The sequence below is a fragment of the Suncus etruscus genome, chromosome 10 (assembly GCF_024139225.1).
Source record: "Suncus etruscus isolate mSunEtr1 chromosome 10, mSunEtr1.pri.cur, whole genome shotgun sequence".
NCBI lineage: Eukaryota > Metazoa > Chordata > Mammalia > Eulipotyphla > Soricidae > Suncus > Suncus etruscus.
This window is the reverse complement of record NC_064857.1, coordinates 54191915-54212458: the sequence shown is the minus strand read 5'-3', so window position 1 is coordinate 54212458 and position 20544 is coordinate 54191915. Positions and strand designations below refer to the sequence as shown.

General features: G+C 47.0%; 1 protein-coding gene across 6 annotated transcripts in view; it reads right to left on the bottom strand.

The window, feature by feature from the left end:
* Positions 1-4380: 4380 nt before the first annotated feature.
* TRAK1 (trafficking kinesin protein 1) overlaps positions 4381-20544 on the bottom strand; it is a 119121-nt gene continuing 102957 nt past the window's right edge. For 2 of the 6 annotated variants that reach the window (XM_049782394.1, XM_049782390.1), the window contains 3 exons: positions 14521-14865; positions 9047-9149; positions 4381-6212 (listed from right to left, as the gene is read on the bottom strand). In XM_049782394.1, the coding sequence (XP_049638351.1) occupies positions 5453-6212; positions 9047-9149; positions 14521-14865 (1208 nt within the window). In that variant the 3' untranslated portion in view covers positions 4381-5452. The remainder of the gene's footprint in view (positions 6213-9046; positions 9150-14520; positions 14866-20544) is intronic. The other 4 variants (XM_049782395.1, XM_049782392.1, XM_049782396.1 and 1 more) reach the window with 2 other exon arrangements.

The following is a 20544-nucleotide window of genomic DNA, read 5'->3' as shown; positions in this document are numbered from 1 at the left end:
AACCGCAAAGTGCCTTGTTCCCTGTAAAACCTAATAAGATTCCGTGGGTGTGTCAGCCTCTCCCTCCTAACAGATCCCTGACCAGAGGTTTTGACATCAGTGGTTTGAATGAGTTTCCTTTCATGGTTGAAAGCTGGTGGAGTCTCTAACTCTACTACCCTGTCCATGAATGTCACTTACCAGGCTCCTACAAGGGAGAGTGAAGGATGCATGCCAGAACCTCTTTCTTTCTCTGCTTCAGACCTGGTCTTTGCTATGTGGCAAACACTGGCCATCCTCAAATACTGGAGAGACAGTCCAGGAGTAAGGCATGCTGCTGAGCACGGATTGAGCTCCAGCACCACATATGGTCACTTGAGCACTTCAGGCAATGAGGTCTGAGCACACAGCCGGAGGAAAGTCCCTAGCACTGGCACTGGTGACCCCAAAACTAGCAAACAGAATCTAGATACAGGGTCACCTACTTCTAAACCTTCCCCACCCCAGCTGGGCAGACCCCACCCAATTCCCTCTCCTCTTCTTCAAACAGCGTGTGTTACCACTGTCTAATTTTCAGAGGCCACTAAGTGAGGAGGGTGTTTGGAAGGACATGTATTCCAAAATTGTCTGAAATTCTTTCACTGTAGTGAGTCCCAGGATCATTGGAAATGCTGATACTGGATGAAGTCTCTACTCAACTCTGGGATTCTTTTATTTTTTAATATCTTTACTTTAGCACCATGATTACAAACATGTTTGCACTTGGGTTTCAGTAATAAAAAAAAAGTATACCCCCCTTTCATTAGTGCAACCTTCCCACCACCAATGCCCCCCATCTTTCTCCTCCACCACCTCCTGCCTGTATTCGGGACAGGCATTCTATTTCTCTCACCATTACCATGATAGTTGTTAATATAGTTATTTCTCTAACTGGACTCACCACTCTTTGTTGTAAGCTTCATATCATGGGCTGGTCCTTCCAAACCTCATCATTATTATCTCTGGGTATTATTACCATACTATTTTTTGTATTTCTCAAATTCAATAGATGAGTGATACTATTTTGTGTCTCTTTCTTTCTCTGACTCATTTAATTCAGCACAACAGTTTCCAGACCTGAACATCCATGTATAGGAACATTTCATTACTTCATTATTCCTGACGGCTGCATAGTATTCCATTGTGTACCCTGGGGATCTGATGCACTACACCCCAAAGCTCACTGAATTCATAAATATCTGTGTCTCCTTCAGCTCCTTTGTGAACTTTGGGTTTATGCAGTTGCTCAGAAAAGAAACCCAGGAGTAACCCAAATATAACACCATTAAAATGGGCCCAGAGAGATAGCACAGCGGTGTTTGCCTTGCAAGCAGCCGATCCAGGACCAAAAGGTAGTTGGTTCAAATCCCAGTGTCCCATATGGTCCCCCGTGCCTGCCAGGAGCTATTTCTGAGCAGAAAGCCAGGAGTAACCCCTGAGCACTGCCGGGTGTGGCCCAAAAACAAAAACAAAAAAACTACCATTTCAAGGCATGATAGGGCCAGCAGACTGTGGAGAATCATGCATGGGCCTCCTTCAGCTCACTGTGTCTTGTAGCTGCTAAATGGCTAGGAACTTGGAGCAGAGAGGACATCTGGAAAGCACCATAGTGTCAGATAGAGAAAGACCCCTTTACCCAGATCTAGCCCCTCCTCCTTTTGTCACCCAAATATGCCAGTTTTCCTGCCTCTGGTTCTTTGCATCAGCTTCTTTTTCCTGGAATGATCTTGTGTCAGATCTCGCATGGTTGATTCAAATGCCACCACCCTGGAAAAGCCTTTTCAGGCCACCCAAAACAGCCCTCATTCTGATTCTCTGCATAGAAGTCAGTGTCATCGTTGGCATCTTACTGTTGCTAGTATGACATTGTATAGACACTCCATGGGAGAAGCTGGACTTCTGTTTTTCACCCTCTGCCCACTGCCTAGAACCATGCCCATATTAAGGCACATGGCAGAAGCTCATGATATATTCACTCAGCTAATTAACCATCAGAGAGATCACAGTATGATAGGGTTTCTAACCATCTTGGAGGTTTAAAATGAAGGATTCTGAGGGGCTAATGGTTTGCCTCACTCATGCCCATGAAACTGGAAGCTAGCTTGCATAATTTCTTCCTGCCAAGTATTAAAATGGCAGAATACATTTTATTTTACCCCTTTTTCTTGAACTTTCCATCTTGGGGCCCTGCAGTCACTGCCTTTGGTTTTTTGTTTTGTTTTGTTTTTGTTTTTGGATCACACCTGGCAGTGCTCAGCTGTTACTACTGGCTCTATGCTCAGAAATCACTCCTGTCAGGCTCGGGGGACCATATGGGATGTCGGGATTCAAACCACCATTCTCCTGCATGCAAGGCAAATGCCTTACCTCCATGCTATCTCTCTGGCTCCCACTATCTTTGGCTTTTAAAAATCTCCTGGGACCAAAGAAATAGTAATTCCCTGGTACATGGTAAACTAGGGTTCGAACCCTAGTAGAACATAGATTCTCCTGAAGACTTCCAGAAGTGTTCCCTGAGTACAGAGTCAGGAGTAAGCCCTGAGCACCACTGAGTGTGGCATCTCTAGCAAATAAAAATAAAATTTTTCTTAACACAACCCTGTGGAGGGCAATTTGGGAGCATCCATGGATAAATTTTCCATAGTTATGCTCAGCTTTGAATTATAATATAGCAAATAATTGGAACTTTGAAAGTTGTAAAAAAAAAAAGTCCCTAGGGGTTGTACATTCTCAATGGGGTTGTACATGTGATGGAATAGTGCACAGCCCTGAAAAGGGAAGCCCTGATTGGAAAGTTCTTTAGTTTTTATTTTATATTCAAAGGCTATTATTTTAATGGTTGTAACACATCTTTTATTTCAATTTCACAGTGCTTAATACCTTCATATTCCATAGAGATCATCTCTCAATAAAAATATAAAAATAAGATGAGTCAGTCAAGGGGGGGAGGTGGAGTAATAAAAGACAGACAGAGTGTTGGTGCTCGAGATCACATGGCTGATCTAGAGGTTTGTATGTGGTCTAGCTCTGTATTCAAATCACATAACCAGCAACACTGGAAACAAGAGATCCAAACCACAACCACCACACTTTAAAATGAGCTGTCAAGGAGACAGGCTGGGTGGGGGGAAGGAACCTGGGGATTCAGGTGGAGAGGAGCATGGTTGGTGCTGGAATATTGTCTGTCTGAAACGCGGCTATGAATAGTGAGCGCATCACACTGCCTTAATAAAAATGAAAAACAAAACAAATTAAGATGAACTACAATACCAGTGTGGTTTCCATCACGGAAATGTATTTTATTGATATTCATTAGCGAATAAAAATTTTGTGGTTGATTTTTTTTCTTTTGATGGCGGACAACACACTTTTTGGTAGTGGTTGCACAATCATTTGTTTATTTACTGCACTAAATACTGCAGCCCCCAGTTGCTGATTTTTATTCTGTTTTTTCCCTTGCGATGATGGGGTGGCCCCATTCTCTGAATACATGAAGTGGTGCGTGAGTCGGTCCATGGTTTCACATTCCTTCATTATTTTACCTACTGCTTTAAAATACATTCAAAGGAAAGAGATAAGATTCTTGCAGTAAGTGTAGGTATACAACAGTGAGGAGGGTTGGCAAAAGAGTTAGCCACGCTCTTCCTGTTCACAGAATAAATAGTCTGAAATTGTGGGACTGCAGCTTTTTCCAAGCCTCTTCAGTGGACATAGGTTACACTCACTCAGCTCAAAGACATAGCTTTGGCCAAGGAGGGTCAGGATGGAGGGCGGGGAGTGCAAAGTGACCATTTTGTTTGCCTGTGAAGCCACTGTCCTTCTACCCGGATCTGGAACATAGGGCCTGGGGATCTTGTGAGTCTAGTGCAGTGCTCAGACGAGAATAAATAAGTTACTTGCTTGAAGGGACTCACCACAGACACAAGGACACATGGACACACAGAGTTGGGAGGGGAGGAAGAAAGAAGATTTCGACAAAAGGGCACATAAACAAACAATAAATAAAAGTCAGAGGTGACAACAGGCTCCTGCCCCTTCCTTGTACTTCTCTTCTGTCTCTTAGGATCAAACGTGGCACAAAGGAGACAAAGGGCTTAAGGGATGGGTGGGTTGTGACCTCTACCTGCAATAGCAGATAAAGCAAAAGACAACAGAAGTAACAGTAGGGATAGGGTGGAGTGGGAATGGTTCAAGAGGCTGAACTGGACTCAAGCCTGTTTCCTTGTGAACCCCACTGGGTATCCTGTTTGGTTGTGGTATTTCCCTTTGACTGTTCATAAAACTCATTCCCACATTTCCCTTATAATCTATCCCAAGGGTGGGTGGTTTTGGGTCTTCTCTTCTATTGGTTTGTGACATGGGTTGCCAGGAACAGCTGTCTCATGTGTGGGACTGGTGTGTTGGGAAGAGCACCCTGAGAGACAGCCTGGACTGTTGAAACAGCCATTGGGTACCACTATGTCCCTGAACAGGAGCTGCAAAAGGGAAGGGATGGCAGGGGACCAAACAAGTATCAAACACAGGGAGTGGGAATACATTCTCTTCAGGTTCAGGGACTGGAGCAATGGTACAGCGGTAGGGTGTTTGCCTTGCACGGGATGACCCGGGACAGACCCGGGTTCGATCCCCAGCATCCCCGAGCACCCCAAGCTTGCCAGGAGCAATTTCTGAATACAGAACCAGGAGTAACCCCTGAGTGTCACCAAGTGTGGCCCAAAAACAAAAATAAGAACAAAAACATTCTCTTCAGGGTCATATCTGAACTGAAAGCTGATGACCAAGCACTGCAGCTGGACAGTGGCAGGTGGAAGGCAATAGAAAGAGGTCACAGTTCAAGAGAGCAGTGAGAGTCAGTCCAATGAAGCTGAGCTGAAGAATGGTCAATGAGCCACCCATATGAGAACAGCGCTGCCACACCAGCTGCTGGGGGCCCGGGACACAGACGCCTCATGCATCCTTAGGTGGGGCGAGGAGCCCATGATCCCTGGGACCAGGGTTGGGGGGCAATGATGGGGCACCCCGCAGTGGGACAGCTCGCTCTGGGCCCAGCAAGCCTGGGATTCACTAGTTTCCTATCCATAGGATAGGAAGCCATTGGGAGATTCAGTGCTTCTCAATGGAAAGAAGGGAACATGGACCGACAGCCTGTCCCTGTCTTCAGGCCAGCACGGGGGAGTCCTGGTGGCAGCAATGCCAACGCCAAGGCGCCTCTCTGGGATGGCAGGGCAAGGTCCAGGCGAGTGCCAGGCCTCTGAGTCTTATGTACACATTTTACAGTCTCCGCTCTCCCCAGTAGGCACAAGGTCGATTTGTCTAGCTCAGCAGGGGGTGGTGGGCAGAGGAGGAAGGAGAGGAGCGCAGGGCCAGGGCGGGGAGGGGGAGGCAGGGCAGGTGGGACATTGTCTCTGCAGGTGGGGGAAGGCCCCCTCCACCCTCACCGTAAGCTGGTCTGCTTGGGGAGCTTAGCACCCATCAAGATGCCCGAGGTGAGGGTCACGGGGGCTTTCATCTGCATGCTGGACCCCACCATGGTGGGGAAACTGCGGTTCCGGCGGATGGCCTGGGTGACCGTGGGGCATCCAAGAGGCAGACCCTCGGGGACCAGGCCCTGCACGGGGCCGGGGGGCCCACAAACCAGCGGTCCCTGGTCCTCAGTCAAGGTGGGAGGGACGTGGGCTCGTCCTGCATGCACCGCCCTGGCCACGCCAAAGCGCCGGACTTTGTCCACGAGGTTGAGGTTGGAGACGGACACGTCGGTCTGGCTCTCGCTGCTCCGCATGTTTTTCTTCTCCCGCACCTCCCTCAGGATAGAGCTGGCCGGCTTGGAGGCCAAGAAGGTGTCATAGGGGGGGCTTGTGCACTTGAACTCGAAGGAGGGCGGAGACGAGGTGGGGGTCTGCATGGGCGAGTTGGGTGGTGTGGAGGGGATCACGGCCATTCTGGGCGAGTAGGTGTGCAGGAGGGAGCCCCGGGCAGCCCGGTCCCAGCTCTGCGGGTCATAGACAGCCGCCGAGATGCCCCTCTCCTTCAGCAGCCACACCAGCCCCAGCGACGTGCTCATGGTGGTGGTGGACTCCCGGGAATTGGTGAAGGATTCGGCCAGGCTCAGTCTCCGTGGAGTGCAGGGAGTGGCTGCCGGGGTGGGCTTCAAGTGGCCGGCGCTACTACACGCTGGCGTCGGGGCTGAGTTAAGGCTGAGAGACATGAGAGCAAGTGAGTTAGCGGGTGATGCCAACGAGCGTGTTGGGAAGGCGCACCGAGCAGCCCTGGGCCACAGGGGAAGGACGCACCTCAACCTGGGCTACCCATAGGCATTTTCAGTTCTTGCCTACCACCCCCTGGAGGTGGAGAACTCCTTAGCACATTGATATCAGTACTAAGTATAATTTGCGTTAATTTACTACATTCAAGCGGGAGTCACAGTGCCTGCCAAAACATGGTGAGTGGGGCCTAGTTCAAGTCCAAGAGAGACTGGGGCTCAGAGGTTGAAAAACAGAAGGTAAATCTCATGCCGAGCTCTTACCAGAAGACAAAATCCAAATGCAAGACAGGTTGGTTGGAAGAGAAAACCCTTAAGGGGAGGCTTTCTCTGCTGTCCAGTCCCTGCACTCTGCTCTGAGACAGCTAGGGACACTGCTCTTCCCGATGGCTGGAGCAGGAGGGGGCAAACCCAGAGTGGTGGTGCCTTTGGCGAGAGGAGCTGAGACCCACTATGAGGAGCAGGTCAGTGGCAAAAGGATGACTTTGCATGGCAATGCTCCTGTTTCCCTATGTCACGTGGTTGTCCCATTTAATTAGTTGTTAGGTAGGAATGAGGAAGCTATGCTAGGATTTAGAGGAAAAGTGGGACCTGGCAGCAAAGCCTGGGCAGAGGGCAGTGGGTAGAAAGACATCCTGATTGATTACTATAGGGGTTGGGTGAGGCCACGTGTGTACGTTGTATACCTGCCAGTGTCTGGAGTTGCTGGGGTCCCTGGGGACAGGGAGGTGCCCAGGAATTGAGAATTATATATCTTCTCTCCCCACAATGACAGGGAAAGAAGGGCAAGATACTTTAAGGAAAGAATCCACTGGGTGCCTAGAAGGAAGGGGAACATTTCAAAGAAAGTTCGGGTTGGGGCATCCCTAGGCTCCCATTCCATCAGGTAACTTGATGGCTGGTTGCTGGCACAAGGTAAAGAACCCAGACTAAGACCATCACACAAGCTCAGGAATCAGCAGCACTCAGGAGACATGGGGTTAGAGACCACAGTGAAATCCTTGGGTTAGGGAGGCTTCTTGCAAAGGCACAATTGGATTCTACCAGAGCCGGGCCATCAGGGGCAAGAACATTCGGAATGTGAAATCATGGAGGACCACACATCTCAGGCCATTTTGTGGCCATTCTTTCAAGTTCAGGAAAAATGCATTCTCTTACAAATAATTTCTTGGGCTGTGGTGGGCCCTGTGGACAAGACCCCCTAGACTCTGAGGTGAAGCCAGGGCTTCCCAGTTTTCAAAATCTCAGGATAGAAGTCTGAGTTCTCTCAGGGCAGAAAGGGAGGTCAGAGTCAAGTTGAAATGAAGAGCCCCCCTGACAGGCACTTCCTTTAGGCCTGGGTTTATTATTAGTGCTGGATACTTGGAGCCCCAATTGGGGTATTAGGACAGGTTAGTGGCATCTGCCATCAAGGCCATGTTAGCCAGGCACAGCCACAGAGACACAGCCACACTGAAGTCTCGGGTTAGTGGCGGCCACGCGCACACACACAACACCTTCACAGAGTGCCCTGGGGGCCCCTGCTGGCAGTGTGCTCACCCCTGCCTCGCTTAGAGGCTCCCTCTCTGCCCTGCATCACCACCTCGCAGTTCCACAGGACAGAGGGCGGCTTCGTCCTCCTCACTTGACCTGTGGAGAGTTTGTCAGTGTTTGAGGTGCAACCTGACAGCAAGTCCATCTCTTCACCCTCAAGTACTGCTTTACCTTCTGTTTCTTGCTTGGCTGCTCCACAGAGAGGTGAGTGAGAAGGTCACTCCACCCTCTGGGCTGTGTGTGTGTGTGTGAATTTGTGTGTTGTGTGTGTATATGTGTGTGTGTGTGTGTGTGTGTGTGTGTGTATTTTCCCTTTCATAGAAGCTAGGAAAGTTCTGACATTAAACCTGGTAGATCAGGTCTGTACCTTTTGGTGTCAATCTTCACCACTTCTCAGAAGTCTCAGTGGAAAAGAACCTGTGGTATATGGTCAGCCTTCAAAGTTTATAACAATCACGAGTTTGGTTGTGATATGACTGAGTCCACAGAAACTATTTAGGGCAAGAGCCCCTTCTTCAGCTAAGAAACTTTTGGATGAGTCCCACAGGTCATTCAAAAGGGATGATATAAAGGGTGCTTCTGAGAGTTTCTTTTGGTTAAGGTAGAGTAGAGGGACTAGAGCAGGGGTCTCAAACTCATGGCCCGCAGGCCGCTTGCAGCCCTCCGTACAACATTTTGTGGACCTGCCCTAGAAGAATCTTTTTTTGTTTTGTTTTGTTTTAGTTGTTTGGGTCACACCCCCCAATGTTCAAGGCTTACTACTGACTTTGCACTCAAGGATCACCCTGACTTTGCCTCCTATGGCCTCCAGGTAAATTAAGTTTGAGACCCCTCACTTAGAGAGATGGAAAAGGCATTTGCTTTGTATGTAGCCAATCCCAGTTTTTCCCTGATACTATCACATGTTGTCCCAGGATCCACACCTGAAGTAAGCCCTGAGCACTGCAGCGTGGAGCTTAAAAACCAAACCATAGTGAAAAAAAAAAGTGTGGGGGGGGGCTTATGAATCCATTCTGTGACCTATTGAAACGACAACTAAGAGGAAGGGGTCTGAGTTGGATCTGAATCAAAGGAAGAGAGTTGGTGCCCAGGATCAAACAAGATGCATACACTGATAAGATGGAGGAGGGGCATCAGAATAAGCCTCTCTCTACTACAGCCTCCTCTGTTAGGAAATAAGAAAAGAACACCCCAGCTCTGCCCAACTGGGCATATCCTGGAGTTGAGATTCCTTACCTGGGCGTGAGTCGCGTGAGCTCGTCTGAAGGATGCAGGATACGGCAAGTGGTGAAGGTGAAGGTGGAGTTGGTCTGTGACATGCACTTTCCGGGGTGGTGTGCTACATGAAGGGAGGGGAGAAAAACAAAAATAGTCCCTGCATCCAAGTAAACCCCACAGAAAAGTCAAGAGTGAGTCAGACCCTCAGCAGGTGCTAGAAGGAAAGGGCTGCCCCCCGTGCTCAAGCTGAGTGAGGAAGGTGAGACAGGAATGTTCTGCATCAGAGGTAGAGCCATAAAACAGCCATCTTTAAAAGCCCTGGTGTGCAGAACATTCGGTTTCAGCTCCCAACCCAACCCAGGCGGGCTCCCAGGAGCATAGATCTGGCCAATAGTGGATTTGGTTTGTTGAGGAGAAGGGAGGGGGTGACTAATGAATGGTTCCTACAAATTTTGGTTTCCCAGCCCAGAGATCAGAAGTGGCTTCCTACCTTGGGTGCTTTTCCATCTCAGGAGCAAATGGGTGCCCACGGGAGGACAGAGGTGCTAATCCATTGAAGATAGCGTTACAGAGAAGGGGGCTAGGAGAAACTAATTCCACTACTGGCCATCTGGGGCGGGCAAGGTTGGACATGAGACTCAGCTGCCTCCACAGCAATGGATCCTGGGCTGTCTGGGTATTGGCAGAGCTCTGTGGTCAGATCTCACCCGACTCAGGGCAGGAAAGCCACACCAGGCACTGGCTACTTGCTGGCCAGCTCCAGGATGTCTGGAGTTTATGCCAAAGGAGGTGACTACATATGGTTCTGAATGTATTTCTTTTTGAGCTCACAGGGTTGTTGTGAAGGCAGTTGGGTCCTCTGATTTGGTGCAAAGTAAAGTGCAGAAGCATGAGGAACCATGCACAAGAGAGCAAGAGGGGAAGTGGTAAGCTTCAGGGTCATTCCAGGAGACTTCATGATTGTAGAGGTCATCCTCATTCATAACTCAAGTGTTTGGGTTTTTTCTTTAAAAAGAAAAAATGGGAAGAGGCAGGAGATGTGATAGATTTTTTTAAATGTATTTTTCTTGAGGCCAGAGCAATAGCTCACTGGTAGAGTTTGCCTTGCACACGGCTAACCCAAGACGGACCTAGGTTCAATCCCCGGCACCCTATATGGTCCCCCAAGCCAGGAGCAATTTTTTTTTTTTGGTTTTTGGGTCACACTTGGTGACGCTCAGGGGTTACTCCTGGCTACGCGCTCAGAAATTGCTCCTGGCTTGGGGGGCCATATGGGACGCCGGGGAATTGAACCGTGATCCGTCCTAGGCTAGTGCAGGCAAGGCAGGCACCTTACCTCTAGTGCCACCGTGCCGGCCCCCAGGAGTGATTTCTGAGGCATATCCAGGAGTGATCCCTGAGCCCTGGGTGAGACCCAAAAACCAAAAAAAAAAAAAAAAAAAAAAAAAGGCATTTTTCTTTTCTTTTTATTTATTTGTTTTGTTTTGGGGCCACACCTGGTGGTGCTCAGTGATTATTCCTGGCTCTGTGTTTCAAAATTATTCCTGGCAGTACTCAGCAGACCATATGAGATACTAGGGATCAAACCCAGGTTAGCCACATGGAAGTCAAACACCCTACCCACCAGTGGTAAGATTTTTTAAAACAAAAGATGCTGGGGTGAGTAGCATGCAAAGTACATGCCAAAACAGTGTCCACCCCAACTCTTGCAGTAGCTAAGCTCCCAGAGACCTCCTGGGAGAAGCCTGATAGGGCCATCTGAGAAGCACTCTGAGAACTCCCAAAACTGTGAATATAGCTCTTCTCAATTTTTATGACACATTTTCGTTTGGATTTTACAAAAAGGAAAAAGACTATAAAATAGGAGAGGATAGGTCCTCAAAGCAACAGATTCACACACAGCAAATTCTGTATTAAAAAAAAAAGGTACCAGAAATTATTTGGAATAACAATCACCAAAAATATTGGAGACACAAATCACAGGACAAAGCACACAACAGTAGTGGTGACCACAGCAGCCTTGTGGGGTTGGGTCTGCCCCATCACTGTGGTCCGGCCCACCTCTGCATCGAGGCTCCTGTAGTCCTGATGTAGAAATCAGTGCCACAGCTACAGGAGTCAATTCTCAATATGGGGCAGGTTCCAAGGAAAGTAGCAGAGTGAGACACAGCACACAGGAAAAGGGGCCTTTACACAGCACTGAGTCCTCAATCATTACAGGCAATGGTTTAGGAACTCAGATAACTGAGAGACTGCTATGAGGAAACCCCAAAAAATAAATAAATAAACAAAATGTAAGAAGCTATGAAGGAAGGGTGACCAGCCAATCGTGAGTCTCTTACTGTGATAAGCTCTAGAAACCAAAGCAACAAAAAGACTAAGAGAGGCATCCTAAATACTAGGTATGAGAGGTTATTTGGGAGGAAGGAAAGAAAGAGGCAGCACATAAAATAATGAGGACAGCTGAAAAGTGAGAGAACACTTGAGAAAGACCAGAGTGAGCCTGAATTGAACATTAGAAGCATAACCCCATCACATGGTCAGAACAGGAAACAAATCAGACATTCATGCCCTTCCCAGCCTAATTATGGATTAGATCTTGATTTGCAATAGGGGGTGTAAGATGGACATTTTAGAGACACAGGGGCATCAGCAGAAGCAAAACCCATCTTCTCCAAACAGGCTTTGGGGATAGGAAAAGGCTGCTAAAAATTCCAAAGTCCTTGCTTCCCAGAAGTGATGAAGAGTTTTCAGAAGACCAGGGAAAATCAACAGGGCTCAAAAGTGCTAAAGGCAGAGGTTGATCCCCATCCAAAGTACCACTGGGACGCCTGGACGCGCCAGCAATCTGTGGTCACCAAGGACTTCCCGGTCGCTGTGGTACTTCTCTTCCTTGGAACATAACAAAGACAGTGAGTGGCTGCACATGGCTCCCTGGGGCAGCTGGTGCTGGCCAGGGTGACAGAGGTTGACTTGCAAAGCCCTGAATGCAGGGGAGAAGGCTTTCTCCTAGAATTGCACAACATATTCTTCTTGCTATTGGGGAATTGGTCTCTGGCTGAGGAGCATCTCTTAAATCCCAACTCCACCACACCTTCAATCCTACCGTGGGGGCTGCACCCATCTCCTATGTGCTGCTCATTTTGGGGTCACTGTAGACAGGGTTTGTGGGACTACAGCTCTGGAAGGCTCTCCTAAATGCTATTTTTTTGTCTGACAAGAAGTTCTCTGAGTATTGCAAGGAGAGGAGAAAGGGTTAGCCTTGTAACATCAGTTCTCAGAAAAGTCGTTTATTTAGGAATGAACTGACATCAACTCCACCCAAAAGCCTTTTACTTTTTACTCTTCCTCCCTCCCCATCCCAGGCTCTGACACTGGTCAAAAATCCTTCCTTTCTCAAAGACAAAGCCTTAGACTTAATGAGACCTGGTCATTCACAATCTTCTATATACTATGGTCCATAATACGTCTTCTGTTCTAGAAATAATCTACATAGAAGCCTGTGGATGGTAGCAGATGTGAGTATCCTAGGGCCTTATTTTATGTGTCTTTGTTTGCTCTCAGCTCTAACTCTTGTGGGATTTTTACCAGAAGTCAGGGTATATGGTAAATGGTTCTGACTAGTTGTACTCCTTGGGGTACTTCTGGGGCTTAGAGCTGACTGGGTGCTTGGAATTATGTTGCAACAGCCAGATATGTGGTGTCCTGGCATTGGCTCCATGCTTGGATACCTCAAGGTTGTGCTGGGTATCATCTGCAAGGAAATTACCCAGTCTAGGGAGACTGCTGCTTGGTGGAATAACCATGTTTCTAGGGAGCACAGGCAGGAAAGCTCACATCTCTGATCATAATAGGATCAGGGATAGGCTAGAGTCATGAAGACTAAGGCTAGTGGCTGCCTAAATGTCTCTGATCCCCAGAGTAGAAATCAGAGTGTACCTGCTCGCTCGCCAACTCTGGAGCATCCTTCAGCTCATCTCTAGAGCACAGACATTTTTCTCTCTGTAACTTCTGTAATTCCTCAGTGCCAAGAGAGAGACACTGGAGCACACACATGCAATCTGCTTCAAAGGCAAGCTCTGGGACAGGGTTTCTAAATGTTCTAACCAGGAAACTCCCCAGTCACAGGTATCTGGATTGATGCCACCAAGAACCTCATCTCTCTGCTGCCTTGTGTTTCATGAACATGATAAATGAAATGTTGAATGACTATTTTCTCCTCAAGTCTGGTGTCTCTAGAATGTGCTGAGATTGATGACATAGCATTCATGCCCTCCTTTTCTGACTCCCACACCTTAGTCTGTCATAGCTTCCTGTCACAGGTGGCAGGAGGACATGGATTCTAGGCCAGATAGTAACTTCACACTTCAGGTTGCAGGGGTGCTGAATACACACCTTCACATCAGAGGGGTGCCTAAGACATAGATAATTCTGCTTTGCAGCCATATTGTTCTTTATTAAAAAAATTTTTTTTACCCATAGTACCAGGAATCTAACCCCAGGGCCTTAAGCAGGTGAAGCAATTACTCTACTCCAGAAACATATTTGGACCCCCCCAATGATAGTTGGAGATGGGGAGTGAGAACTGGGAGCCTTTCCAAATTCATCCATTGAGTCTTCCCTTGAGAGGCTCTTACTACATTCTCTTAAGGACTGTCACAGGGGTAGGGAAGATCTGACCCACATACTGTATAAGGCCCATGAAATCCTGTGGCCTGCCCCTAGTAGACCTGATGGGACAGTCACATATACTCTTCTCAAAAGCTGTCTGAGGGTCATCTGCCTTGTATGGACTGAGAGTGAGATTATAAATATCCAAATGGTCCTTTGCAGGAAACAAAACAGGACATATATACAGTTCCCTGAGCTTTGCCAGGAGGTCATTTCTGAGTACAAAAGCCAGGACTGGCCCCTGAGTACACCAAGTGTGCCTTCCTTGCTCCCCCAAAATCACTTTGCGTACAAATATAAGCTGAAAAGAGGACATATACTTTCACCAAAGTAGAAAGGTTAAAAAGATGGCTGATCTAGCCAGTATTGTCTGAGAAGCGCAGTACTTGCCAGGTTCCAGTCTATGTGAATGAATTCTCTCCATCTTCTGAACAATCCAGTATCCACAGCCTTCCTTAAAACTGCCCAACTCAATTCAGTGTCAAGTTCCCCCAAGGCTGAAGAAAACCTGGCCCTCATACATAGGGAGAATCCTCTGGCATCAAGAAGGGAGGCCCAATCCCATTTCTTAGCAGCCTTTCCTAAGCCAGCTTCCAGAGTACCCCCAGGAGCATGTGGAGCTCAGCCCATCTGTTCCAGAAGGGAGGCCTCAGACATCCCTCCAGGCAGGAGTGATTCCCTCATCATCATCATCCACACAGACGAGCAAGCTACAGACAAAGAACCACTGCGAATGGTGCTCGGGACAGAGGGGAGAATGGCCCAGAATTCTGCCCCCCACCCAGGCACCGGGGGCACAGGACTCAAGGCGGTGCCCTCACCGGACCCCTCCTCCTCCTCCTTCTCCTCCGTGGCCGCTGGCAGCTCTTGCATGTCCTCGGGGCGAGCCTGAGGCTGGCTCGGGTAACTTCTGCCTGAGACAGTCACGTGTGCTTGGGACCTCTCACCTGAGGTCTTGGGGTGCTGAACTGGCGTGGAGGTAGCTAGGCCTGGGAGGGAAATGTGGTCACCTGTCTCATCTTCTTCAAAGTCGTTAAGGCAGTACACTTCGTCCAGGTCTGTGTCAAGCGTCCGGAAGCCCTTGGTGACCACACCAGGCCGGGGATCGAGGATGCCCCCGAGGTGAGGCTGGGCCAGCTGCTGCCAGTGATGCAGGGTGGCAGAACCTGGTGAAACAGAGTAGAGAAGGGGCCAGGCAGAGATGGTTAGACTAGCAGGATATGGATATCTCCCCTCTTCTGCAGCCCAGCCCAAATCATGCACCCCTGCATTGCTGAGGCCCCCCTAGGGTGGGTCCAGGGTAGATACTGAGAAGATGCCTTTGCTTTGCCTATGGCTCAATAGGATCTAACCCCCCCACTAGGGAAGGGGTTGGCAATGAGGTTTTAAGGACAGATGAATGCCACCCTGTGTGTTAAGGGGGTGAGGTGACTGTTGTCATTCATGGGAATCAACCCCCACTTCTTTCCAGCCTATAGTGGAACCGACTATTCCACTCTACAGGCACAATGCCAACAAGTACAAAAAGGCAGAGGAAGAGCTGCTCCCAGGCAGAACTGGTAACTCCAGCCCCTCCCTAAGGGCAAATCAGAGGTGGGGTCAGCAATGCAGCAGCACAGAGAGACTGAGGGGCACCAGAGTCCATCACCCAAAACCAGTGTCTTGGGAAGTGAGGCTCAGCACACCTAGTGAGGAACTTCTCTCCATCTCTAGGCCCTTCAGTGCTCAGTCTAATCTCGGGGCCACACTGACTGTGTGGCCTGGACATCTGGATTTCTGGCCTACAAATTAGGGGCAGGAACCACATAAGCAAATGGTCTACACCTGAGAGACTGGGTCTTCCCACAGTCTCTCACACACTGAATACCAGTTGTCTCTGTGAGTGAATAGCAAACTCTCCACATTCTAGACTTCCTGAGGAACGCCAGAAAGGGAATCCAGGGAAGAACAGGACATGATTTGAGAAGGAAATGAGTGGGCCCCATATTAGGAATATAAGGAGTGGGGACTTACTCCTGCTCATGGTCACACGCAGGACCACACATAGTACCCAGGGCCTCCATAGCACCTAAAGATTTTGTAAAATGGGCCACTTCGAAGCCACTTAGAGGATAAAATATCATACATACTACCAAGACATGTTGAAAACATTTTATGGGCAGGAATATGGTTCTGTGGTAGAGCACAGGTCTTATATGTGTGAGGTCCTGGGTTTGATCTCCAGCACAGCAAAAAAAAAAAAAAGGAGGAAAGACTGAGGCATCACAGATGCCCTAGGAATTACTCCCAGGCTGAAGGGTGCACAGGTACAGACCAGCCTTTTAGCCTGAATACATGAATAGTCATAGAAACTAGTCTCAGGATCAAAAAGAAAAAAAAAGTTGATGTGGAGGTGCAGGCCAAGGGCAGCACCCCCACCTCTCACTAGTGGTGAGATGCATCTTCAGTTCTCAGCCAGGGGCCCCAGAGATTGGGAACAGCTGGTCATGTTCTCGAGACAAGGCTGGTTGCCTCAATGTGAAGATCAAGGGATGGTGGTGGCAATCAGAGGGCAGAACCTCCAGTGTCCGGACAGCCAAGAAGGATTTATATTCCTGATGCCAACTGAGCTAGAAGAGTGGAGTGGAACCCTGAGGCCCTTTGAGTCTGAGGTAAGCCAGAGACAGACTGTTTCCCTGTCTGCAGCTGAGAATTCTCCCAAAATAGCAATATTGTGTCTACAAATTGGCACCTCACTTACACTTGTCTCTGGAGCTGAACTCCCAGGTCCAGAGCAGGGCTTTTCTTGGGAGATCCCTGGAAGTCTATTTCTCATGAATTCTATCAATTTGCTGCTCAAAATCCTCTTCAGGGGCTACAGTTGAAGGGACTTTCCAGGTTCACCAAAGTCAAAAGTGACTCAGATGGGGTCAAATGCCTCCCATAATGCCTCAGTGCCCACTACCCAAAGCCCACAGGTCTAAGGAGCACAGACCTCTGAGTCCTGGCTTAGAACTAGTCAAAGGAGAGATTCTCAGCCATACAAGCCAGGGATGCCAAGAGGTGTGAAGGGAGTGAAGAGGGGCACTGTCAGGAGATACTTGTCCGTGATCCTGGGTTTTCTCATGCAGCCCTGGTGACTTCCTTTCAGCAGATATAGTAGTTTCCTTGTGGATGGGTTCCCTGGACATGCAGATTATACTCTGGCAACAAAAATGCCCTAGGAACATGTCTTAAACAAGGAAGGATGAGACATTCCCAGATATACCATGTACACCAAGTATCCTCTACTTCTGGAAGGGAAAAGAAAGAGAGGCTGAGCCATGGGATGTGGACAGAAAGAATGGCTCTCCAGTGGCTGTTGAAAGGGAACAGAGGGACCTACCAAGCAAAGAGCTTGGTAACAAAGAGCTCCCTAAAGCCAGAAGTAGCCCAACACAAGTCCCAAGGGTCACAATTCTCAATGAGTACTCACACAACTATGACTTTTACTGGACACATAAGTGTGGAGCACTCTTCTAAGAGGTTCTCATGAACTTAATCTTCTGAAATAACCCTGATAACCCCTTGTACTCCCTCCTTTACAGGTAAGCACCAAAGGTGAAATCACTTGCCAATGGTTGCCCATGGAGCAAATGACTGCTCTGGGTTCAAACCCAGACTGGCTGCAGTGGTGACCATTCTCTGAACCCTAAGATGACCTTATGGCAGCAGTGAGGAGCCACAGGTCTGAGCCTCAGAGACTAGTGACCCTTCATGGCTGCTCAGCTTCTCAGCATTGTCTGAAGGGCAAAAGCAAGCCCAGGCAAGCACTACCTCACAACTATCACTGGGGCTGGGTCCCACCCTTTCTGACTGGTTCTTAGAGTTCTGGAGGAATTTCTGTGCACATCCTACCTTTGTGGTGGTGGTGCATCTTACTTTTATGCTTAACTCTCTTCCTCTGACAAGAGAAGGTACACAAGTAAAGTCGAATGGATTAAAAGCCAATGTCCCTTCCCCACCCTGCCCCTCACTCCAGTTTGGCTTTCTTTGTCTATTATCAGTAGGAGAATCTCTGGACTATTAGTCCCTTCTCATGACTACTAACTCCTCCCACCACAAGCATGAGGCTGGAGTCAGGCAACAGGGCAGGGAGAGAAAATCAACTTTTGATTTCTTGTGGGCACCAAGATTCAGTTCTAATAAACGAGGGCATAGGCAGTGGGGGAAAACGAAGTCCAGTCATGGCCCCTTTCCCATTGTTAATTTTTCCCCACACCCAGTATTCTTTATAAAATGCCTCCATATCATGAGGGGAGAATAAAACCGACCCATTCATGTCAGAGAAGAACCTATGGCTTCAAAATTAGGACCCAAGCTGCTGGGTGATGCACAGCTTAGAAGTGTATGTATTTCCCTATATGAACTTGTTTCTTTGGAAGTACCAACTCAAGAATAATTAATCTGAAATAAGGAGCATAATACAGTAGGGGTGAAGAGAATAGCAGCCTACTCTTCTTGTTAATGCGGATGTATCTCTTTCCAGTTTGGATGTTCTGTTCTGTTTTGTTTTGTTTTGTTCTTCACCTGCTAACAATGAGTAAGGTGAGAAGTGGCAGGATCATTAGCATTCTGAAACAGCCAGTCCAGATATTTTGGCTGACACCAACAAGAAGCTAGCATGATTGATTAAAGAGGTAAGGAAAATGGTGACAGAAGACACTGGTGAGCCATCTGCTGAGATGCCTTCCAATGTTTTCCCTGGGGTTTCATGCCTGGTACATTTACCTGGGCCACTAATGAGCAAAGGAGTCCTACCAGCTTCTAAGTGGGCCAGTGGGAAAGCATGATGTCATAACATGGTCTTTGGGCCATGTTGAGGTCTATGGTTGAGTTCTCAACACAAAAGGCCACTATTGAGGCCTGAGCTGCAGGAATATTGGCACGTTTGGGTACTCTAAATTTTAATGGTGCCTATGTACTAGGACTAATATAAAACATTAAGTCTTACACTTCACCACAATTCGGAGTGGCAAATGTGAACTCTATTGATAAGAGGAATGGGACTCAAAAGGTAAGTTACACAAAGTCACTGTAAAATCAGTGTTGAACTTGGTGTCAGGCGGTGGTGTTCCATGATGGAGTGTTCCATTAGTGACATTAAACACAGTAACCCTGAGATAATTGTGAAGAAGAACAACAAACATATTGATATTATCTTAATCTGCTAAGAAGTTAGAAGACTAGAAGATGGATCCAGAGGGATCTGTAGTATGAGGTTTTATAACAAGCCAGGTTTTCTAAAGGTAGTGGTTCAGTTTCTGGGTGAGGAGGACATAAGAGATGAAAATTATCTTATAAATATAAAAGGATTCCTTCTTAATAAAAAAAACTTCTCATAAATATTTCTGTCACAAGATTTAAAGGAAAAATTAATTAGTCCAAATTTAAAACCCTGTGTTGCTATTTGCTTTAAAATGAATTAAAAAAATCTTAGATGATCTAATGAAATCAAATAAAGTAAGCAGACAAGAAATAAATGATAAATTCCAATGATCTTAGACAAAGGAGAAAAAAAGAAAAAAGGCAGAAAGTAAAATTGCAGAAATGGAAGATTTTATTAAAGAAAACAGACAATTATGATTTAGAAAACAATTACCAAGCTTACAACTAAACAATTTTTAAAAAGCCATCCCTTTTCTGAAGTCAAATCAGAACCTAAATTATACAATTAAACAACAATTATGAAAAAAATAAAAAGAATGCTAACCCACCCTCTTTCTGCTTGGGAACTATGAGCTACATCTTGTATTTTTTTAGCAAGCACAACTTCATCTTATAGCATGGACTTTTAGTAGGGGTACTACTGTCCCAAGAGGTCAAAAATGTATTCTTATGGGGTGAAATATTTGTACTCTTTTTTTTAAGGCACAGAGTACAGGTCACAACAGTAAGTTTTCACTCAATACCCAAGCATAATTTCTTCAAAACTCCAAATTTCATCAAAACAATGTATAATGAAGCCAATTTTATCATAGACTAATTGCTATAAACAAAGTTCCTAGGACATATTTCTAGTCACAAAACCTATCAAATTTCTAAATAAGAGATGGGAGGCACTTTGATATACAGCAGTAACAGTTTCCAACCACATTCAGCATAACTTGAGCTTGTCCTGGCAGTCTAAGGCACAAGATAAGAACAATGTGTGGATGGGAAGTTCTATGCATAGCGGGGCAAACTCATATAGCCCACATTCATTCATCTGGGAAATTTAGGCACACCAATTAACAGCAATGTTTGGGTCGTAGGAAGAAACGGAATATCCAGAGAAAACTCCAGATAGGTCCTGACCAGAAGCAGATTATTTTTCCTTATGAACACAATAATCACAGATACTGCCATTATTCCAAGACATGCTGTTCAAATAGAACAAAACAAATATATCCATAACTATGAATTTGGGGGAAAGAGGTCAGGGAGGGCAATTAGGAATAAATTCCATAAATGGTCCCTACAAGGGGACTAATAAAATGTAACAAAAACCAAAAATTTAGAAACACTACCTGATCAAAATTCCAATTTGGTTTTTCATCAAGAGGTAACCGAATCTTAAAGTACTTTTCTCACTCACATGAAGACCTCACTAATGAAATTAAAAAACGAACAAACAAACAAACAAGAAATAGAACTGTGTGGTATCTAGATGGGAAAGGAAGAAACTAGATGCCTACAGCTAAAAGTAAAAAAAAAAAAATAAAAGTGCCTTTTATTCCAGGAGCTGCATCTTCTGGGGTGTCTCTGGCACTATCAAGTGCTTTCACTTCGCCCCTTGAAAAAGTATGGATGAATCCAATTCACTCATTCCCAAAGACACCCTTCTT